This window comes from Protomyctophum bolini (genome assembly GCF_963924005.1).
Source record: "Protomyctophum bolini genome assembly, chromosome: 11".
Lineage (NCBI taxonomy): Eukaryota > Metazoa > Chordata > Actinopteri > Myctophiformes > Myctophidae > Protomyctophum > Protomyctophum bolini.
In genome coordinates, this window is record NC_137872.1 from 29,704,414 (window position 1) to 29,728,554 (window position 24,141).

The window sequence follows — 24,141 nt, forward strand, 5'->3', positions numbered from 1 at the left end:
ACACCCACGTACAGTTGCGTCAGTCCACGAATTGCGCCACCGTTTATTTACTCACATGATCCTACATGCCTCTCCCATGTAGTAAACTACCTCATGGGGAGACGCTGGTTGCTAGAACTGACCACCAATACTGGGTGTTCACTCTCGGCCTCTCTCACTCTCTCACACACACACACACACACACACACACACACACACACACACACACACCCACACACACACACACACAAAGGAGGATTTAATTGCATGTCGGTGTCACGCACCCAAAAGAGACGATCTACAAGCTCACAACGCGTCGCACTGTGATACGTTGTGAGCTTGCACACAAAAAGTAATGAGTAAAGCCTAACTCTAGCAATCTGTTTAAACATAAACCAAGCCATTGTTCTTGTGAGGACCAGTAAAATTGACTATTTCTCAAATTCTACTACACATGTGGGGCTAGTATAGTTATACAAGTACACACACACACACACACACACACACACACACACACACACACACACACACACACCTCTTCCTCCTCCTCCTCCCATACCCAAAGTCCTCCCCTTAACCGCTACGCCTGTATCTGCTGCATTCCAAGCATGACATCATCAGTGCTACGCCTCCTTCCACCCGCCCTTCCACAGGGAGAGAGAGAGAGAGAGAGAGAGAGAGAGAGACAGACAGACAGAGAGAGAGAGGGGAGGGAGGGTAGGGCAGAAGGAGTTTGGGAGGGTTGGAGAAGAGACAGAGAGAGAGAGAGAAAAACAAAAAGAAGAGGTTCGAAGAGATAGCAAGGACCGGAGAAGAGAAAGAGACGAACGCAGCAGGAGATCAAGTGTACATGAGGGAGAGGGAGAGGGAGAGAGGGGAGCAAGCCACAGTGCTGGACCACCACAGCCTGGAGTGTTGGAAGGTGAACAATGTTTTTGAGGAGACCTGCTCTACTGTCCTGCTCTCCCTGTTCCTCTGTGTCTGTTCTGTTTGTGGCTATACAAATGTATCGCTCAGGCTGAGAAAAGCTTCCCGATTCTATTGGACAGACTAGATCACTTGTGGTAAATCACACCTTCTCTAGATCTGGTCTCAAGTTATTTGTTTTTTGTATTTATTAGTTTACGTATTCATGGTGATGCTAAATAATTGTTAGCTAGCTACTTTATGTATTCATGGACTATGGGATTTTAAGTCGTAGTTGGTGTGTGAGACTGTAGATGGCCTTTCTTGATTAGTATACGCATTGCGTAAAGCAATTTGTAAATCATGTGCTAGTTAATGCCATAATAGGTCATGTTTATAGTGTCAAGCTGATATGTATGTTTGTATGTAGGGCAATGCAGTGGACATACTGTACAGCATAGCTCCTACAGCTGGGTGTCGTGTTGTGCTGTGGCTTTCACTTAAGGCAGTTGCTTATTCATGTAAAGTTTACTAGTAAGCTGTTTGTTTTGGGAGCCGAGGCCCTAGAGACAAACTGTGGCATAGCGGCTGGGCTGAGGGAGACAATTCCATTGAAAGGCATGTTGTGTATTGTTCTGTAGTGTGTGAAGCTGTTCTAGTCTTATGGTTTGGGCCTGTGTTGTTGTTGTTGATCTAGCTCAGTGGTTCTCAAACATTTTCATGTCAAGGACCGCCAAATTGTTCCAAACCTTTCACAACTTTTGAGCTCACAACGCGTGCATTGCACGGTCATGCATTTTGAGCTTGTTCTATTAATTCTATTAGCTGAGGAGTGAGGACCCCATGGAGCCCCCTCAAGCACCCCTGGTCTAGCTGGGGTCTGTTCTTAATGGTGCATTTATATAGCGCCTTTATCCAAGGCGCTTTACATAGATTGTGCATTACATTCACACATTCATACACAGATGGCAGCGGAAACCATGCAAGGCACCAACCAGCACATCAGGAGCAATTAGGGGTTCAGTGTCTTGCTCAAAGACACTTTGACACTAACTCTGGGGAGCCCGGGTTTAGAACTGGCAACCTCACGGTTACCATCCGGCCACTCTACCCCTGAGCCACCGCCGCCAGACTGAACCTAAACTTTACTGAACTCTCCCTCCACGTTCGTTCACCATTTTCTTCATTCAATGTCATCATGCCAATGTCTAACATCTCTCTCCGTCTTGTGTCCCCCAGGCATACTCCCAGGATGCCTACCTAAAGGGCAACGAGCCTTACGCAGGGGGCGCCCAGAACCTCCCAGTGCCGCCTCCCCTCTGCTATCCACGGAACAAACCCCAGCCCCCCGCTGGAGCCCCCTCCTCTGTCCCCATGGGCCAGAACCAGCTGGACAACTGGAGTCGCTGGCCGGGGTCCTCCAGCCCCTCGTCGCCCCTGGACAACCGATCCACCGTGGGCAGCCCGGCCAGCTGGCAGGAGGGGCGGGCAGGGGAGCCCGGGGGTGTGGGTCACAGTAGCCCCGCCCACCGCACAGAGGAGATTCAATATGGAATGACCAGCCAGCAGCCTCAGGGCCAGACCAGGGGTCGCTCCTACTCCTCCTCTTCCTCCTCGGGGGGACCCCTGTCCAGCCCGCTCCAGGTCCACTACCCCAACCACAACACTGCCAGCTCTGCCCAGGTCCAGCCACGGAAGTCGAGCCAGGCCTGGACCAGCCCGCCCCTGCCTCAGTTCAGCCACAGCCGCGGCGAGCACTGCCAGCAGGCCCTCTCCGATTGGTACTACAGCCAGATACCCGAGCGGCCGGGACGCAACAGCATGCAGACGCGCCACCGCAGCTACTCTCAGGACCGGCTCAGCGAGATGAGGAGGCACCAGCAGCGCTCGGCGGGCGGCTTCCCACACAGCGCCTCCCAGGACACTCTGCTGCTACTGCAGCAGCAGTCGCAAGCCAGGACTCACGGAGACCCATATTGGACCTACGGGGAATGGGACGGCGATCAGGCCAGACTGGGCCACCCGGCCTCCGGCTACGCCCGAACGCGCTCGGAGAACCTGCTGGCCCAGTACGACCTCTACGGACGGTCGCTGGAGGCGCTGGAGCGGACGCCAGCCGGGCTTGCCTCGCCCCCCTTTGACAGGCAAGCCTGGCTCCAGCAGGCCCCTCAGCCGCCCCCCAGGACCGAGGCTTACCACTGGCAGGGCAGCCACTATGGCGTAGCGCAGGCGCCCCCCGTGTCCCGACACACGCAGTCCCATCATAAACCCCACCCCCAGCCCTCCTACACACAGCCCCCGCCCCAACAGCCCACCTCTCAGAGCAGGCGGCTGCCCACCGGGCAGAGCATGGACGACCAGCCGGTGGGCTACCGCAGCTACAGCCCCTCGTTCTATCGCAAGACGGGCCGCATCATGCAGCAGGCCCAGTCTTTCAGGGACCCTTCCTATTCTGGCCCACACCTCAACTGGAACCTGACCCCTAAGACCAGTCCGCCAGAGCCTGCCCCCCTCAACACCTCTAGCGCCTCCCCCCTGACCTCTGTCACGCCTGAACCCCAGGACAGAGCGTACAGGCCCACCAACCACGAGAGGGAAAGGGGTGCAGGTGAGGGACCATCGGAGGTGGTGGTGGTGGCAGCGGTGGCAGCACAGACTCAGGAGGTGGTCCTGAGACAGAAGCCTCCCACGGGGCGGAGGAATGTCCATGGCCTGCGCCACCCCCACTACGCGCTGGCTGTGGACGACCTAGATCCTCCTGTGTTTTCCTCGGACCCCCAGGACTCTGCACAGGTCCCTCAGTCCACGGGAGACGGTGCTTTGCGTAAACCAAACGGAAATCTAGCCCCTTTATCCACAGAGGATGACTCGCTAGCATCCATACCCTTCATAGGTAAGCGTGAAGCTTCAAAGATTCCCTTGTTCACATGCCTCCTCCGTCATTCTTCAAAAACCCCAAGCTGACCGTCAGATTTGATTCTCCGTGATCTTTAATGCAATCTATTTCTGATGCATGTAGGATAGGAAAAAAGCAAAGCTACAGGCTCTGTGTGCATAACTGTAGTCCAAGGTTTCCAGAAGGCGGTATTCCCGTTTCCTGGTGATTTGATTGGCTGATTTAGATTGGCTCGTTTGATTGATTGCTGCTGAGCCAATCAAACAGAGCCTATGGGTAAATGAACTGGAAGAAGAACAGGGTATAATGCCACCTTCTGGAAACCCAGAACTACAGTTATGCACAGAGCCTATTATGAGAATCTTGAATGAGGAGACCGACTGCCCTTCATTTCCTCTGTGTCTGTATCGCTGTGTGTCATCTGTCTGGATATAGAGTGTTTGGTAATGCCAGTACTTCCCACAGTCAAGTGATTGTGTTGTTTGATTGTATTTTATCTGGGAATTCACTGATCCGCCTACCTACTCTCCAGATGACTCTCTTACCCAGGAAATTAGATGAAGTGTGTGTGTGTGTGTGTGTGTGTGTGTGTGTGTGTGTGTGTGTGTGTGGTGCGCGTTGCACACACGTCACGTTGCATACTTGATTAGAACTAGTAGATAGAACGTTATTGGATTTGAACATAATTGCTGTGTATAACAATTACTCATTTTCTTAATTTCACCAAATCTGTCAGCTAAGGGATTCAATTAAATCAGAATTAAATTGACAAACAATGAACCGAATCCTAATGGCAGGAGGCACCGCCGTGGCTTTGACCCTGATCTTGCTATGATATGACCTAGGCCAATCTGATCACCTTTTTGTACACAAAGCGTGTGTAATGGGCCATGGACGTGAGCCTTTCTGTAACAGTATGTACAGTATGCAGTGCTGTTCATGTTGGTGTCAGCAGGAGGTAAACGTCGTCGTGTCTCAGCTTGTTCCTCTCACAACATTCTGCGAAGGTAGAAGAAGAATCTTCACAGCGGCCAGTCACTAAACTCGGTATGGACAGCAGTCGTTCGTTACTCCCAGTCAAACCAAAGCTAAAGCCAGCCAGTCAGTCTGGCAGGATAATATAATGTTCCAGCGGTCAACTGTACTGTATGCCCTGCTGATTCCAATCAGCTGACATGGCAGCGTCGGCACATCTTGAAATGATCACGTAGAATAGATAGATATAAGCTTAATTTATACTTTGTCGTACCACCGCGTGGCTCGATGAAAATGACAGTGACAATGAACGTGCGACACAGTCAAAGACACAGTATAAATTTGCCTTTTATGCAAATGTGCTGTTGGGGCTGTGTGTGCCACATAACATGGAAGACATAAGTGAGAAAGGCAAGTGAAGAGAGAATTCAACGTATCGGCACACCAACATTCTTGCGTACCTTCACTGAATTAACAGAAACTAGGCAGTCAGAGCGGCAGGCTGGGACACGTTTAATGGCCACATATTGAAACTAGGCTAGCTTCTCCCCATAGACTCTTCCTCTCCTTATCTCTCTGACGAAGTTCCTGATATGATCTGGGCCTGTTCTCGGCGGGGGGTGGGTACTGTATGACAGTACAGAAGAAAACACAAGCCCGTATTTGATGGACATGATTTCTTGTTCTCTTTAGATATTCAAAATGATATTTGCTTTGTATTTACAACAGCCCCCTCCCTCTGTGATCAATTATTTAGTTAGAGCCAGAGCACATATGAGGGCGCTTGAGCATGCAGGCAACAGATCAAATATTATTTCCTTTCCTTTGCACTGCATGGAATCCTTCCTGTACCCCCTCATTTTCCTTCAGCGCGAATCAAACTTGCAGCTTACCCAGGAGACTTTGGTCAACATTTTGGGGGGAGAACAGTAGGGATCCTTATGCCTGACTTATAATTAGTTGAATGCCGTGCTGCACACCCCAAATAGCCGATCTACAAGTTCCTCTGCGACGTTTTGTGAGCTTCCAAATCGGCTATTTCCGGTATGAATCTCCCTTTACACTCAACTCTAGTCTTTCCCCATCCAGCCAACCAGCCTCAGGCATGGCAGTGTGCACTGCTTGCCCCCCTCAATGCCACTATTGTGCTCCTGTGGGAATTGGAGTGGGGGTGTCCACTACTGTCTTTACTAGCTGGACCCTCCACACAACAGGCACAGTCAGCAAGACCATCGCCAAGGCCCACTGTATGTTCTCAGAGACATCTGTCTGTCTGTCAAGGTCTCTCTTCCACTCTAGTCTTGTTTTAGCCTTGTGTATCTCTCTCTCTCTCTCTCTCTCTCTCTGACCAGTGAGGTCATGGCATCTGATACAGTGAAGGGGAAGTGAATAACAGCCCACTGTAGTATATAGCTCTCGCTCTCCTATGTCTGTGTCTCGTGGCTGTGAGCTCACGCTTAATGATGGCCTTTGTTAAAGCCGCAGCTCGGCTATTTCTGGGCCCCGCTGTAAACAGGCAGATTTCACATCCCAGATTGGGAATGTTTCCTGAATATGCCTCCTCTCCTACTCTTTCTGGATGGGGCATATCACACTAGTATGCACGCACGCACGCACACACACACACACACACACACACACACACACACACACACACACACACACACACACACACACACACACAAGAGACGGTAGCATGAAGCAGAAAGACAGGGTGGGAGGTGGAGGAAAGCCAGAGAGGCAGGTGTGGAGAATGGAGAAGTTGGAATGCAAAGGGATGCATCTAATGGCGTCTATTGGACAATGCATATGTTACGGGCGGAGGGAGGTACGCACTAGGCTTTGCACGATGATGAGAGAAGGAAAATAATGAACAAAATCAAGCCGAACTGGAATGAAAACGGCACAATGAAATAACACACCATAATGTAATGTGAATTTTCATTCAGCATACTTACAGTGCACTGACAGTCTGCGGGGAAAGCATTTGGAATTGAGTGAGCCAGCCCAGAATCCCTGCCTGGAGCCTCATAAAGACTGACGCTCTACAGAGAGTGACGCTCTGCTGCCCTCTGTTGTTCAGTGACAGAACAGACCAAGGGCCTCCCAGCTGCAGCGTTCTGACAAGCAGCTGCTTAAAATGTCACCAGCAGATCCTGTTTCTCCTCGCTCTATGTGCCGATATCGCACTGGTCTCTAATCCTCGCTGTCAGTCAGGAAGTAGACTTGTGTGCACTGTGCAAGCAACGGTTCCTTTCATATCCCTCTACTTCAGTTGACACGGATGGAACATCAGTATAGATTATCTGCCTTTTTATGTCTTAGTACGACAAAGTGAACACACTTTGTTCAGAATGTGCGAAATGCAATATAGTATTTTGTACTCTCACAAATATCAATTATTCTTGTTGGAGGATCAACTGCTTTTACACGTCCTCCCAAATTGCACATCACACATTTTTATAAAGAACTGAAACCTGTCACAAATCTCCCTTTGTTCTCATTCAAAGACTGCTTATGGCGACAGGAGATGCAGGTACTACATTCTTTGAAGAATATCTTTCATATTACGATATGTGATTTGTAAGCTTGGCAGATTTTTGTTTGGGTTTTTCCATTTCCCAAAGTCGGCTACACGCAGCTCATCATGTTTTCAGTGGGTTTGCAAATGACTGCCGATGCTTGTGTTTGCTGGCTGCATCATCTATGTACTTCCCACTCTGGTGCTTGAGATAAAAGAATTACGTATGAAGTTTTATGACCGTGTGTACACTGTACAGTATGTGTGCCCATAAATGTGGGTTGCCAGACATATGTGTATGAACTTTATGGATCATCTGACCAAAGAAATGGGAAGGTGCGATGGACGCATCGTCTTATTCTTCTCAGGAGATTATGAAATCTCTGAAGCTCAAGACGTGGTTCCAGCCGTTCCTTGTCAGCCCTATTCCATGTAATCCTCCTCCTTCATCTAAAGCCTAATTTATACTTAGTCTCAGGATGGTGTTGCTCACGGAAAATATATTCATTTCGGCGAGCGACTTTCTTGTGATAAAGTATCAATTAGGGTTAGCTCTCCTACTCTTTCCAATACCGTCCTCTTCCTCTCTATGACTTTCCTCTTAACACCTGATTTATACTTAGTTGCCGATCGGTGTCACACACCAAAAAGAGCAGATCTACAAGCTCACAACATACCGTGAGCTTGTCGACCAGCTTTCTTTTTTGGTTGCGTAACATGATGTGCACCCAAGTATGAATCTGGCGTAAACTTTCTAACACCCACTCCTGTCCTCCATTTCCCTTTTGCCTTTCCTCTCCTGTTCTTTAACCCCTCCGTCCCTCCGCCCCCTTCCCTTAACAGATGAGCCGACTAGCCCCGGCGCTGACCTGCGTGCTCGCCACGTACCCGCGTCCTCCGTGGTGTCCAGTGGCATGAGCTCGGCGCCCGCAGTGGTCACCAGCCCCGCCTCCCCTACCTTCACCTTCCCCCACACAAGGGTCTTCTCACACGACTGCAGTGAGTGACCCCGCCCTCCTCACTCGGGGCCGGTCAGCCTCCGTTCTCTCTCTCTCTCACTGCATGCCGTTATACCAGGAAGGACATCTGATCTGTGGCGTTAACCTGTGACAAAGCTCCTCCCTCTCTTCGCCCTTCAGTGAGGGGGAATTGTGCATGACGGGAATGTCAGGCTATTTGATCTACGATGATGCTGTGATAGGTTCTTAACGACAAGTCATAATATGGACTTGGCTTGTCTTTATTTCATTCAGGTTTATGCCTCCCTTTGAGCCTCTAACTTGCATGCCTGACGTGAAGGATATTTAGTAGTAGTACAATGATTGTGCATGCTTTTGTCATCGTGACAGCAGTCACTTCTTGCCAGTGCATGTCATGGCGGCCCAACAGTCTCGGATCCTTAAAATGCATGCGGTTGTCTGACCTTTGAGATTCTGTGCACCTGCATGCCAGTGGTTGTGCCCAAGTGACCAACAATGATTAGATACATCCCACACAGCCAGTCTATCTCTCCACCCTCCATCCAGACCACCTCACCCCTTTGCCAACCTCCTCCTCCCCACTAACCCCTCTCTTAATCCAACACAGATTCATTCTCGTGATTGGCATTACTTCAACATTCTTTTGCTCTTTCTTTCTGTCTTTCTTTTTCTGTTTTATTCTCTTCTCTCTCCATTTCGCTGTCCTCTCTCTCTCTCTCTCTTTCTCTCTCTCTCTCTCTCTCTCTCTCTCTGCATCTCTCTACGCTCATTCATCTCTCGCTGAGCAGGCAGTATTAAATCCAGTCGACGTTCCTCCTATCTTCTAGCCATCACCACGGAGCGCTCCAAGTCATGTGACGAAGGACTCAACAGCTTTAGAGAAGAGGGACGTGTCTTCTCGTGAGTACACCGGGTCCAAGACACTGGCCTCTTTTAATGACGTCTGTTCATGTATTGTTTTATTTAGGCCACCTTTGATGTTATTGTTTTACATTGTCGGTCCACTACTGCTATGTGGGCAATAATGAACCTAAATGTTGGAACATAACATAAGGCACAACAATTGATCAACACCATTGCTGTCATCCTCTATACAGGAGGCTACCAAAGAGGGTGAAGAGCTTCTTCACAGATGGGGTACATTCCTTTTTCTTTCACAAGCATACCTTCATGTTCGATGTGTCTATTATAGTATACAGTATATATTCGAAACGTATATCTGAATGTTAGTTGTGAACTTTATATCCTGATACCGTGGCCTGTGTTGCAGTCTCTGGACAACCTTGGGACAGCAGAGGAGGTGCGATCCAAACGCCACTCCACCTCGGAGCTGGGCAGCATCACCTACAGCGACGTACGGCGAGAGGGGTGGCTGCACTACAAGCAGATCCTCACAGAAAAGGGCAAGGTGGGAAGATTAAAGAAATGCGACTGTGAAGTTTAATGATGTTACTATGGCCCCTCTTTAGGTCTCTTTGTCGTTTTTAGAATTTTCATGGATTATCCCCAGGCAGAGTATGACATTTTAACGGAGATGTTCCAGCCACTGACTCACTATTTCTAGAGTCACAACTAAGAACCATGGCGATTCTGCTTTTAGCTCTCATGGCACCACCAGACTGTGAACCAGCCTTCCAGTTGAACTGAGACTATAGCTGAATCACTGGATATTTTTTAATAAAAGCTTACAAAATGCTTTGCATTTAGCCTATTAAACTACTTTTATTTCCTGTATGTAATGTGCCATTTCATGCTGTGTGAAGTGGATTGCATATTTGCATTTAATTTTATCGTGCAAAATGTCCTTTCGGACATTCAAACATCTAAAACGAACATAATAAATAAACGTTGATTCCCTGTTTGTTGTCACAGAAGGTGGGCAGCGGCATGCGTCCATGGAAGCGCGTCTTCTCCGTGCTGCGGTCGCATCAGCTGTTCCTCTACAAGGACAAACGAGAGGCTGTCCTTCGCGGGGCCATCTTAGGCAGCGGGGCTGAGGACGAACAGCCAATCAGCATCCGCGGCTGCCTGGTGGACATAGCGTACAGCGAGACCAAGCGTAAACATGCCCTGCGCCTGACCACCCAGGACTTCTGTGAGTACCTGCTGCAGGGGGAGGACCGGAAGGACATGCTGGACTGGATCGAAGTCATCAGGGAGAACAGCAAGACAGACAACGAGGTCTGTGGACACGGCATTTCAGATTGTGTTCTTTTTCTGAAGTCCTTTGTGTAATGCATATTGTTTAACTACATTAAACCCTTTATGGGCTATTTTTATTTATTTTTTCGATTCGATGTGAATTTACTGCCATTCTGATCAAACACCTCAGTCTTTAAGATTACAGTTAACATGACAGTGGACGAGGGGGAATCATTTCATTTACGGACCACTTTCGAGCCGAGCTTTAGCTAGTGACGGAGACGCTGTTAGATCTCAAACTGAATTAATAAATATAAAGAATTATGTAAAAAGTGTCTTTTGCTGGGAAAGCCATTGGTGAAAAAAACACATAAAATACGTCTTTGGCAGTAAACGAGATTGGCTATAGAGATTTCCAATAACTGAAGTATAAAATGGGGTTTAAGTGGTTGATGAAAAATGTGACATGTTATGATGCAGATGTTTGTGTGTTTGTTGCAGGAGCTTGGCTTCTCCAGGCAGGCACTGATTAGTAAGAAACTGAACGACTACAGAAAACAGAGGTGCCAATCTTAACTTCTGCTTTTATTACATTTACATGCTTTTATTCTTCTTCTGCTTTTATTACATTTACATGCAGCTACTGTTGACACTTCCTAGATGTGTGTCACCGCTGGCGCTGTGTATTTAACTCTGATGTGTGTCTGCCCCTGCAGTCCGACGGGCAACAAGCCTGACTCGTCTCCCAGGGCGTCCCGGTTGAAGCCTCCCTTCCTGCTGGCCAAGATGGAGAATGCTGCCGCGACGCCACGCTCACCCAAGTCTGAGGGAAAAGGTACGTGTGTTGCTTTGACTGTATTCCTAGAGACAGTCGCCTCTTTGTTGAAATGGTTTTAGCGCGTGCCTGGCTTGACTTGTTGACGGTTTCCCCCCAGATGAGAGCAGCCCCCCAAAGTCTCCGTGGGGAATCAACATCATGAAGAAGTCTAAGAAGGCGGGGCCTAAGGCTTTTGGTGTGAGATTGGAGGATTGCCAACACGGTGCTAATAACAAGGTGAGTCATGGCATCCTCTGCTGTGCCCCCTGGCTGTTATGAATGAACTTTCGACAGCAAAATACTGTGGTTGTAATTTATGGTCCCGTGTCTCCCCCATGTCTGATTCATGTCTGTCGTGTCCGCCCCTTCCAGTTCATTCCTATGATTGTGGAGATCTGCTGTGGTCTGGTGGAGGAGATGGGACTGGAGTACACTGGTATCTACAGGGTCCCGGGCAACAACGCCATGGTGTCGGCTCTGCAGGATCAGCTCAACAAGGGTGTTGAAATCAACCCCACCGAGGAGGTGAGAGAGACAGAGAGACGACAACATACTGTACACGTAGGGTCTTGTAAACAAGGCCAGCTAGGCTAACACGATATTTACTGAGGCTGACTCACCCATACTGTAGTAGAGGGCTGGTGACGTAATGGAGTGTAATAATAGAGACACTGACATCGGTATGTTTGGGTGCAAGTGGGTGACATTCCTATCACTGACTAACTTTATCCTCTGTTCTTTCCCTTGTCAACAGAAATGGCAGGACCTGAATGTGGTCAGCAGTTTGCTCAAGTCCTTTTTCCGCAAACTACCAGAACCCCTCTTTACTGATGGTGTGTGCAGCGTTATCAAAGAAAAGCAAAGGACTTACACTCTTGACACAATTCAGCCGTCGCTTACATGATCTCTTTGTTCTTTACAGATAAGTATAATGACTTTATAGATGCCAATCGGATGGACAGTGCATCGGAGAGGCTCAAAACCATGAAGAAACTGGTGTGTAATTATGCCTTCTAGTTGTTATGAATTAATATTTGTATTTCTTTCATTTCTGGTTTATTTTCAAAGAGACAGTGCAGAGAGGTGGATGACATGCATCACACAGGCAGAAAGCGATTGAGACACATTCATGTGGTGCACTTTTAGAATTATAATTTTGAACAGGATAGTGTCCCATCCTAGTCAAATATGGGTGTGTGTGTGTGTGTGTGTGTGTGTGTGTGTGTGTGTGTGTGTGTGTGTGTGTGTGTGTGTGTGTGTGTGTGTGTGTGTGTGTGTGTGTGTGTGTGTGTGTGTGTGTGTGTGTGTGTGTGTGTGTGTGTGTGTGTGTGTGTTTGTGTGCACATATGTGTTTATGTGAATGTAACGGCCGCCTGACAGGTTCCACAGGTTTCTCATTGTTAAAGACTTGTTTGTCTTTCATAGATCCGTGACCTCCCAGATCATTACTACCACACTCTGAAGTTTCTGGTCGAACATCTGAAGACGGTAGCCGACAACTCGGATAAGAATAAGGTGTCCAATCTTACGTTCTTACTTCTTACCTTTAACTTATTCTTTATTTCCACACCTTTTGTATCACTTTTTCAGTCAAATTCACTATTGTATCGGTTGGGTATGTCCAAAACCGTTACCTTTTCAGGAAATGGAAAAGGTTCCCATTGATCCAATGTAATTATTTAGTCACAAGCTCCTGCTAATACTTTTCATTGGTTAAATATTTATAAAAATCTTTCACTTTCTTCTCGAAAATTGCAGAAATAACAGATCTGGGAATGGCCACACAACTGTATAAAAGTGCCCATTCGCAGATTGGTTGTTATTACTTGTTATGTTACTGTGGCATGCTGAGTGTTGTTGGTTGTTGCAGGCACAAGACCGTTTTGTAATTAAAGCTACAACGTACATATTGGTGCGTCAAGCATGTAGCACTGCAGCCTTGCTGGATGTGCTGCTTGCTATGTGTTTAAATCCGTCCTTTATACAGTCCTTTGCACAATTGAGCCAGCTCTGTCTCTCCGCTGGCATTCTCTCTAGTGCCGGTTGTGGTGGGCCCGTCTGGGCCAAATATTTGACCCACTTTTACCGTAGCAGAGAGTTCCCAGTGAGCCAACATGCACGATAGCAACACCCTGACTATGTTTGGCCAGAATTGAACACTGTAATCGGTATCATTGGTAACACCTGTGAAGGAAGTAAAGAAGCAGCCCAATGTCTTGCCAATAATGGCTACTGTACATGAAGACAGTTGGAAACACCTGCTGATCACCTGCTGACAGCTCCTCTGAGTCATTGCCCCAATCTCCATCCACGGCAGTCTTGAGTGAGAGTTTACAAATATCTTAAAAACTGTAAACAGCTTGAATTTGGGAAAAGTTCAATATCCAATTGCATACGCCAATGGTCCGTGGCCTTGTTCAATTTGAGATTGATTGGTCAACCAACTGAGGAGAAAGGGCATTTCCACCCACAACAGATTCTTAATTGAGTGAAATTGAGTTCACAAAAATGCTTATAGACAGGTTACATTTGGCATTGATAAAACGTGCAGCACGGTTCATATTTGGGGTAGAAGAGGAAACCGGTATTATCATTTGTATTAAAAATCACATTGATTTGTCGATGCAGAAAATATTTGCGCTGCTTTTTGGATTATTTAAAAAAAAAGTAATCAATAATAAATAATCTCTTCCTACAGATGGAGCCACGTAACCTGGCCCTGGTATTTGGACCCACCCTGATGAGGACATCTGAGGACAATATGACAGACATGGTCACACACATGCCTGATCGGTACAAGATAGTTGAGACCCTCATCCAACATGTAAGATCTACTGTGTACACACACAAATATATTAAGAAAGCACTTACAAAGTTATTTATATCTGTGAGGAATGTGCACCCTGTGTTTGTATTAAATGTTGTCTTTACGTTACTGTCATTTTTGTAGTGTACCTGGTTTTTCACTGAAGAACTAGACAAGGATGAAAAAGTAAGTCCTTCATGTTTCCTTGTGTGGACAACCACAACATTTTAGACTTAGTAAGCGAAAGAACACACACACATACTATTTAACTGTATGCTTTTAACTGTATTGGCTTGATTGCTGCCTGCCCTAAAATGATACGGCATAATTCGTTTTCTTACTGTCAGTGTCAACATAACCTACTGTAAAGAAAGTTGAGAAATAAATGTCTTCTGTGTGCAAGTATGTTCCACCATCTATCCAAAACCAGATCATATCCAGAAGCCACAGAACTCCATTGTTATCCACAAAACGATTAAAATATGTCACAGAGCTGTACTGTCGCTTTCGTGAACATAATTCATCACTTCATCACCATAAACATGGGTATTGTGTAATTGTGTAGTCACGCAATTACAGTTTATAAATTCATGGTGATTGCTGTTTCGATCTCCCTTTCAGAGTGTAAACAGAACAAAACAATGTGCATGCTCAGGGATGAAGATTAAAAAGTAATTGTAGTCATAAAGTTGTTCCAGGAAAGATAACGCAATGCCGTTTTTCATGATGAATTATGCTGAGCAGGGTGGTTTTTATTTGGACAACAAAAGTTCTTTGTTGACTTCATGAGCTATAGGGTGGCCATAATTTCAGACCCCCAAACCAGGACCACACATAATTAATACACACACACACACACACACACACACACACACACACACACACACACACACACACACACACGCGCGCACACAATTGTAGGCAATGTTGACAATAACTAGATTTTTTTTAAATTTCACAATGCAAGCATCCTGTTGTAAATGACACTGGCCTTGTGTTTGTCCGTATAGACGCCAGTCGACACGGAGGACCTGCAGCCTGCCCCCAACATTGACCACCTGCTGTCCAACATCGGCAGGACTGCTCTGCTTGGGGAGGCTTCAGGTGAGCACTGAGCACCCAGCCAATCACAGTGTGCGGCCGGTCGCTGCGCTGACCAAACAGACCTTTAGGATTCACTGGCCCACAAAGCTAAGACCATGAAGTCACTGTTGGGCAGAAACGTTGTATGTCCAAAACCAGTACTTTCCAGGAAATTGAAAAAAATGTATCTGTGTTCCAAACGATCCAATGTAGTTCTTACTTAGTTAGTCAAAAACCCTTGTTAATTATTTTCATTGGTTCAACATTTATAAAACCCACACTTAATACTTTCAGCGCCATTGCCGTACATCTAGGTCAATTGAAGCCTATTTTTTGACACCGCTATTGCCTTTGATTAATGGCAATTGCGCTTTTATAGTGCATTTGATCGATCGAGCCATAATGCTACTTACGTTAGCCGGTTAGCTAGCTATGTTGTTAGCACAGCACTGGATCCCTCTAGTGCCCCGGTTTGGATTCATATTCTAAACAAGGCCTGTCCAGGCTCTGTTCGAGATCCTAATTTTTCAATAAATGCTATCGCTGTAAGGGTTAACTTTCACATTTTTTTTAAACTAGCGGAAAGAGCTTGTTGTTGCAAAGAATTGACAAGTTTTTGTCTCTTGTCAAAAGAAAAAAAGGAGAGTAATAAACAAATCTTCTTTTGTAAAAGCTGTCTCCTCATTATTATGTCACCTCCCCTTACCCTAGACAGGGGGTCGTAACAGACACGTTGTGAGCTTATAGATTGGCTATTTCCTCTACTATTGTGCGACACGCTTGTACGACAAAATAGTGAATTAATTTACGAAAAAACATTAAATATGGAGATACAAGGTTTCTGCCCGACTGCGACCATAATCCAGACATGTAATTGAATCACTAGCTTGCCTATACTTCTCTCTTCTCTCCCCTGCTGACTCCCCTTTATTTCCTTCCTTGTTGCTCATCTTTCACTTTCTTTGTACATTTCTGCATCCCTCTCTCAGCTGAGCCTATGGAGCAGCCACTGCGGTAGGATTTGGATGTGCGCGTGCGTGTGTGCGTGCGTGCGCACGTGTGTCTGTGTGTGTGTGTGTGTGTGTGTGTGTGTGTGTGCGCGTGTGCGTGCACTAGTGTGTGCATTGTGTTGGGCAAATTAACCACATGAACCCTAGCATCCATATTCTGGGCATGTCACAATTGGCAGGCAGTGTGTAAAAGTGGATGAACATTTGGCAAAAATAGGTGAACACTCAGAGGAAATAGCAGATCTACAAGGCAGTGTAAGCTTGTAGATTGGCTATTCTTGCTATTTGACATACAATTAAATTAATGAAGTTTATAGGGTTTAAGTGTTTAATGAAGTAGGAGTATTATGTGTGAGAGAAAGATGGATGGTGATTGTGTGGGTATGCATCTCTGTCCTGTCCCATGAACGTCCATAAGTCATTGTCTCCCCCTCAGTGTCAAACTGACTAAAGCCTTCCAAGAGTGCATGTGGAGGTGGGTCTTTGTCACCCAGTCCCACGAATGGGCTTTTAACATGGGAAGCAACACTACGCCAGTGTACCCACTTGGATCAGTGGGGTCGCAATGCACTCTGCATGTGAATAGATGCATTTCTAGTACACGTTGCATTAGTGTGAGATGAGCACGAATGTGACAATTTCACAGGATCCAGCCAGCTTGTCACTATGTGACACTGTGTGACTAGTCTCTACCTACCTGAATGCTTGCCTCTCATTAAAAATGAAGTACAAGGTAATAAATAATGAAATTCATTTAGAAAGTGGATTTTGAGATAAAAGATAGCCATAAGGGAAACAACAGTTTGTTAAAAGTAAAACTCATGGCTGGTGTAGCCGTCTAGGAACCTAGGCTGCTCGAACCTGTGTCACAGGTTCGACTCCCCATCCGACCACCTTTGCTGCATGTCACTCCCCATCTCTCTCTCTTCAAGGCATTTTTAGAATCTGCCTCAGTCCAAAATGGGTCAAGTTCAAATCAATCCTGAACCGGCAACTAGTGGATTAGGAGGAGGCTAATATCGTTGTAGGTTGCGTTTCTTAAGGTAGCTCTCCACCAAACAGGCAGTCGAATGAAGTCAGGACATCAGTTGCTTGAAAGGTGTGGAAAATAATTCAACAACAAGCCCACTGCTATCCGACAGTCGAGCCCTGTTGGCTGACGTGACATTCATTCAACAACACATTTTCGGCAACAGACACCTTTTACAATTTGTTTCTGAGGTGGAGGAAGCATCATGATTGGAGGTGCATTAGTCTCTTCCCGTGTGAAAAGCCTTTGAATGCATTATTAATGGATGGCCGCTGAAGCACTTTGACACTGATGTACGTAAACTCTGTCACTGGGAGTGGAGAGCAATGGCCCTTCCACAGTGGCTTGTCTTGTTGTTCTACCACAACGCTCCACTCATCCTCTGTGGGCCCTTTCACCCTTTGTGTATTCCTCAAACTGGTGCCTCTATGTGGTGAGGCATTTCGGTTGTGTATGTTGAAAGACGGAGAGAAAGAGTGTGCGCTGCGTTGGTTGTACTGTAGTATGTATGTATGTATGTATGTATGTATGTATGTACAGTATGTAAGAGAGTATGCTTTGATTGAGGCTCTCCGTTGTCCGCCAACGCTTACTTCACTGGTCGAAGTCATCTGTGATTTCAGTGATGTCATCAGTGTGTTGCCGTGTTTTCCCTAATACAGCTTTCTCAAACCCCCCTGCCTCTCAAATTCACTTTGTTTGACCATCACCTTTTGACTCGGCACGCTGTGCAGTGTGTTTATGCTGTGTACTGTATGAGCAGAGTCTTTGCTCTGGGATGGGTGTATGTCAGATGGTACAGAGTAAGAAGACCAACATGATTCTTTGGGTATTTTTTATCATTTTGGAACTAAACTGTAAATGTGCTTAACACACCAACTTTCTCTGTGCCATCTACCGTGGACATTCACTGCCCCTGATTGCCTCTTGTCCAGTATGGTTGGTCTGATCTTTGACCTCTCTCTCTTTCATTTCTCCTTACAGACTCAACCAATAGTGACTCAGCTAAGTCTAAGGTAAGGACGGGTAGATAATAACATGCTAAACATGCTGAACTAAAGAATAGAATGAATGAAATTAAAGCTCCATGTGAATGTTAAGGTTCTTATCATGGTTATACTTATTCGTCAGGAGTATCAGCATCAACAAAAATGTTACTTGGCACGCAGCTAATTGTGAACTTGCTTTTGTCACTGGTTCCTTTCTCAGGGGTCATGGGGGTCAAAGCGAGACCTCACTGCCAAGGACTTCCTGACCCTCTCCATCATGTCGGCCGTTACTGGCCGCAAGCGCAGGAAGCGCAAGAACGCCCGCCTCCTGGGAAGCAGCACTGACGACGACTCGGAGCACGAGCCAGTCAAACCCAGCCATCTTGGAGGAGCAGTGGAAGGGGAGGGGCCTGAGTCGCCGGGAGGAGACACTGCTCCTCGCGCAGAGGGAGAGGAGGATGAGGATGAAGAGGAAGAAGGAGAAGAGGGGGAAGATGAAGAAGAGGCGCATGTCATAGAAAGAGAAGAAGAGGAGGTAGAAGCGGAGGTGGCGACGACCGAGCCGGCTCCCAGCCGGCAGTGCCGAGAGGAGGTAGAAGAGGAGGAGGAGGAGGAAGGAGGTGGGGCGGCCATGATGCTCCACGAAGAGGAGGAGGAAGTGAGGGTGGGGGCCAAGGGGCCGCCATGGCGAGCGCCAGAGGACGCACGTTCCATCGTTTCGGGTTACTCCACCCTGTCTACGCTGGGGCGGAGTCTGAAGTCTGAGGGGCGAGGCGACGATGCTGATGACGAGCAGAGTGAACTAGTGAGCGAGACAGACAACGAAAGTGGCTTCGCCTCGCGTTCCCTCACCCAGGAGAGACCTGAAAAACACCCGGCCCCGAACCCGCAGTCCCCGAACCCGCAGTCCCCGAACCCGCAGTCCCCGTCTGCACCGCGCAGCTTCCTCTACACGCATTACAAATCCCCTGTCCTGTCCCCCACTGCCCTTCTGGCCCCACCCGCACCCCTCGCGCACACGCAGGACCTTGGGGAGACGAGCGAAGGAGGTGCCCGCTCCGCCACCCCGTCAACCTCCTCCTTCTCTTCTTCCTCCACGACTCACAAGCTGCATTCACGGCCCTCCTTCAACTCCCACAAGCTCATTCAATGTGATACCCTGGCCAGGAAGAAGCTGAAGGGAGAGAAGGCCAAGACTCGCTCCCTGGACCTGCTGGAGCTGGCGGCCCAGAGTGAGGCAGGTGGGGGTGTGGCAGAAGGTGCGCCGAGGGTGAGGCGTGACACCTCCAGAACGGAGCCATCTTCCGGCAGCAGTCAGGAGAGCATGCGTCTGTCCCGGCCCCGGCCAGCCCTGCCGCCCGGCGAGGCAGCCTCCTTCACTCCAACAGGTCAGGGGCTTGGGTCCCTGGCAGACCAGGTACGGGCCCGCCTCCTGGGTTCAGCCGACGACCTGCGCATAGTGGGGCTGAGGAAGCCCCTGTCGCCGGAGACACGGAGGAAGAGGCGGGCATGGCGCAGACACACCGTGGTAGTCTCCCCTACTGAGGTTTCCGACAAGAGACTCCCGCTGACTGTCAGTGAGTTCCCCCTCACTCCCGGACACCAGACAAAGTCAACGGGGCTGCTTCACGGCTCCCAGGGGCTTGACCCAGGACTCTCCCTGAGCCAGGAGCTTCCTGCTGCACGCCGCGCACCTGCCTCTAGATTCCACCAGTATCTATAAGACTGGCCACTCCTGTGCTGAGGTGCCATGAGTCTGAAGCTGCTGTTTCAGAGGGGGCCTAGGGCATAGCCACTGACTGGCTCCAGATCAGAAGACTGATGGCAGTGTAGTGGGAATTGGGCCACAGTGGACCAAATGACAGGTCTGAGAGCAGTCTTTCCCCCGTACCCCTCAATAAGCTCCATTTGCATGGCAGGGGGAATACAATGTTGCCAAAGCTTTTTGTTTTCTTTCATGTGTGTGTGTTTTCTTTTTTGAGCGATTATACTGAAATGGGACAGAGAAACAGACAGACCTCGTCGCAGTCAACATTACAGCCAAGAATTCTCATTTGAGTCATAATTGAACTTCTCTATACCCTCCTTCCTGTCTGGCTGCTTGAAATGACGAATGATTAAATTATGGTGGATATTCCCTCTAGTGGCCAGAGAGGTGGCACTCACAAAAAACAAAAACAACCTTCCCAGGGTCCTTTTACACAATGGTGCTCCTCATTGCAATGTGTTTTTTCATAGCTCCATAGTCCATACCTACATGAGTGAGCCAGGACAGAACACACATGACACACACACACACACACACACACTCGCTCTCTCTCTCTCAGACACATGCTGTACATCTAAACAGAGAGAATGGTGCAAAAATGTATGCCGTAGACGAGTCCATGCAGCAGTGCCCTGTAGGCCAGGTGTAGCTAATCAGTGATGTGGTGTAAAGCTGCGCTTAATGGTACACCGCAGCTATATGGCCGTGCCCAGGGCACCCCTCCGTGGATTCGTCTATAGGTCAGGTAGGATCCATTTTAAGAGCTTTCAAGCAAGAGCTGATTTTAGATATCGGTCTTCCTAATCTGTTACACACCAGACCACAGACACTGTAATGATGACATGTATGCTCCAAACAATAACACACACACACACACACACACACACACACACACTATCGAGCTGTTTGTCTCTCCTTGTTAATAATGTTTATCTGTGCGTTGGTGTGTTTGAGATCCGAGGTGTTTGTTTGTCAAGTTATTTTGTAACATTTGTACAAAGCCTTGTTAAGTTAACTGTGTAAATATAAATATAATGTTATCATATTTGTTTTTACTTTTCCAGTTCCTTTTTTATGGTTTACAAAGGTGCATACAATTGCACAGTCATTTCTTTCAAGATGTTACTTGAAAATGTTTCCCTTAATATATTCTTTTTTTTTAATATTCAGTATATATGATATATATATTTTGTATGAAAATAAGTACTTTTATTGTGATTTGACCTCTTGGGTGTACCTGTTCACAGCAAACAAGATAAAATCTAAATATGACTACACCTGTTCCTTATTTCCTTAGATTGCCTTTCTCTTTCATTCTCAGCACTATGCAGAAATCCTTTCTCTCATCGAACATACTGTAGTCTTATCTCTCACTCATCTTAAATGATCGAACAACAGAGGTATGTTGACTGTACCTTCACCCATATGGCAAATGTTGTCTCTGATCGGAAGCAACCCATTGCCACATTACCCTGACTTAGCATTAGTCTATGACCACTTTTATGATTGAGTTTAGCGAGAAAGGAAAATTATCAAGAATAAGCATTTCATTTTATTCATGGGTGTCAAGGAAAGTGCTACATTGGCAATCTTTCAAGGATTAGCATTGTATCATAGTGTCATCCATGTAATTCTACACTTGCAATTGTGCCAATTAGGAGGATACATTTTCAATTATCCCTGTATGTGTTCATATTTATCATGGGGTAACATGGTGTTCTGACTGTCCCATAAGGGCAGGGCCAAACAAATCCTCCATCAGTTGAATAGGGTACATTACAGAACAAACACAAATAAGGCAAAGCTATTTTCATCTCTCCTAATGGCCATGGAGCTCATTTCCAATAACATCTTATGGTGCAAGAATCCATCTTTCATTGTCATGGGAGAGTCACTTATTTTCGTCCTCACCCACTGAGTGGGTTATTTGACCAAATAAACTATTGAAAAAATCAATCTAAGTTAGTCTTGTCTTACCTCATGAATTGTCTTCAAGTGCCTGATTTCTGGAATGTGTTTTTTGGTCTGCAGTGCAATGGTCAGTTGTTACTTTTAACCTTATTTGTTCCCGGCCAGCCTAGGTGCTCAGTCTTTAAAGCCTCTCTCCTGTGGTTGCTGTTATACATCTTAAGCACTGACCCAAAGATTTGTACATTAAACAGTCTGCCAGAGAGGCTGTTAAAAGCACATTAAAACCAAGGATACGTCTATGCACTCTTTTCACCTTTTAACAGCTATTACTGGTGAAGTATATTATATACAAAAAGAGGGGGCATAGTATTCTCGGCTGCTTTTGTCCAGAAATGTTGGTAGCTTTCTTGCCTAGTGAGCCACAGTCTATGAATATGGTACACCTATCACGCCCAACCCTAAGATAGCATTAGGTTATACCAGTGATACTCAACCTCAGGCCCGTGGGCCACATCAGGCCCGCGGGACCATTATGACTGGCCCACCAATGAAAATCTAAAAAAAAGAAGAAAAAAAAATCTGGAAAATGAAATAAAAATAAATAAATCTGAATGAAGTTATCTTTAATTACATTATTATAAGTAATACTATTAGAGTTGTACTATTACTCGAACGAAAATAAAAGCTTGGGGGGGGGGGGGGGGGGGATGTAATGCAAATGAAAGACATATACTGTGTATCCCTATTCCCTGACATAATTTTATAGCTAAACGGACAGAATTCTATTTTATTTGAATGATGAAACCCAGCTGCCATTAATAGTTGGAAATGGAAATGGAAATTGCGGCAATTGCGGAAATTGTAATTGCGGAAATTGCGGAAATGGTGGAAATGGAAATTGCGGAAATTGCGGAAATGCGGAAATGGTAATTGCGGAAATTGCGGAAATGGTGGAAATGGAAATTGAGGAAATTGCGGAAATGGTCATAGCTGGGTAATCTATTTTCAGGCAAATTGTGTTTATTGTATTTTATTTTACTCAGCCATAACAATTTATTTTCTGTTAACCAACTTGCTGGCTGGCAGGCAGGCAGACAGCTACTCATAGACAGGCAGACAGACAGACAGCTACTCATGGAGAATTGGACAGGCAGGCAGTCAGACAGCTACTCATAGACAGGCAGACATACAGCTACTGAGAATTGGACAGGCAGGCAGACAGCTATTCATGGACAATTGGACAGGCAGGAAGGCAGACAGCTACTCATAGACAGACAGACAGCTACTCATGGACAATTGGACAGGCAGGAAGGCAGACAGCTACTCATAGACAGACAGACAGCTACTCATAGACAATTGGGCAGGCAGGCAGACAGCTACTCATAGACAGACAGACAGCTACTCATGGACAATTGGACAGGCAGGAAGGCAGACAGCTACTCATAGACAGGCAGACAGACAGCTACTCATGGACAATTAGGCAGGCAGGCAGACAGCTACTCATAGACAGGCAGACAGACAGCTACTCATGGACAATTAGGCAGGCAGGCAGACAGCTACTCAGACAGGCAGACAGACAGCTACTCATGGACAATTGGACAGGCAGGCAGGCAGACAGACAGCTACTCATAGACAGGCAGGCAGACAGCTTGCACATTGTACTTTGATACATTTTGCGAAAATAAAGCAATTGAAAGAGAGAAGTTATCAAGTATCATTAATGTCGTCATTTTATCTACTGGCCCCTGGCCCCTTGCCATTTTTGTAATGTGGCCCACAGGTAAATCTATTTGAGTATCCCTGGGTTATACCAAACAACGGAGACTGGTACCATCCATCTGCATTACGTTTCCTATGATGAACTATGCATTCAGAACTTTTACTCTGCACGAGATGAAACCATCAAAAGGAAAAATATAAATATATCAGCAACACTTAATGTCAGTTGTCTGAAACATGACATACCTAATGTTTTGTTATTGTATTTTTTTTTGTACATACTGTCTGAATATGTAACATTGTATTGTGTACATTTCGAGTTTGCTTTGAGTAAAACTAATATGGAAAAGACAACAAAAAGTTGTCCACCTTGAACCCATTTTCCTCTTGGCTGTGTGCTTAAAAGCAAGGTTATAAGATGTAAATAAACAGAATGTTTAAAAAGATCATTTTACATGGTTGTATGCTTTGTTTGAATTCCATCACTGCTGATTTGGGAGAAAAGCGGGATACACATGTCAATTCTCATCAAAATATAGTTCGACAAGAATAGGGCCAGACCAGTTATAATGGTAGATGAGCTATTTGCTTGGCAGGGTACCAAATGTA

The 24,141-nt window shown here is 46.6% G+C and overlaps 1 protein-coding gene across 9 annotated transcripts in view; it reads left to right on the forward strand.

The window, feature by feature from the left end:
• The window catches only part of arhgap23a (Rho GTPase activating protein 23a), a 79,841-nt gene extending 57,983 nt beyond the window's left edge, over positions 1–21,858 (forward strand). For 4 of the 9 annotated variants that reach the window (XM_080776695.1, XM_080776694.1, XM_080776689.1 and 1 more), the window contains exons 7-24: positions 2,125–3,778; positions 8,121–8,276; positions 9,046–9,157; positions 9,355–9,394; positions 9,528–9,665; positions 10,130–10,438; positions 10,901–10,962; positions 11,116–11,234; positions 11,335–11,453; positions 11,589–11,741; positions 11,971–12,049; positions 12,139–12,212; positions 12,642–12,731; positions 13,915–14,040; positions 14,167–14,208; positions 15,033–15,126; positions 18,130–18,161; positions 18,355–21,858. In XM_080776695.1, coding sequence (XP_080632821.1) covers positions 2,125–3,778; positions 8,121–8,276; positions 9,046–9,157; positions 9,355–9,394; positions 9,528–9,665; positions 10,130–10,438; positions 10,901–10,962; positions 11,116–11,234; positions 11,335–11,453; positions 11,589–11,741; positions 11,971–12,049; positions 12,139–12,212; positions 12,642–12,731; positions 13,915–14,040; positions 14,167–14,208; positions 15,033–15,126; positions 18,130–18,161; positions 18,355–19,857 — 4,902 coding nt within the window. In that variant the 3' untranslated portion in view covers positions 19,858–21,858. Of the gene's footprint in view, positions 1–720; positions 902–2,124; positions 3,779–8,120; positions 8,277–9,045; positions 9,158–9,354; positions 9,395–9,527; positions 9,666–10,129; positions 10,439–10,900; positions 10,963–11,115; positions 11,235–11,334; positions 11,454–11,588; positions 11,742–11,970; positions 12,050–12,138; positions 12,213–12,641; positions 12,732–13,914; positions 14,041–14,166; positions 14,209–15,032; positions 15,127–18,129; positions 18,162–18,354 lie in introns of those variants that run through there. The other 5 variants (XR_013964936.1, XM_080776696.1, XM_080776691.1 and 2 more) reach the window with 5 other exon arrangements.
• Positions 21,859–24,141: the final 2,283 nt, after the last annotated feature.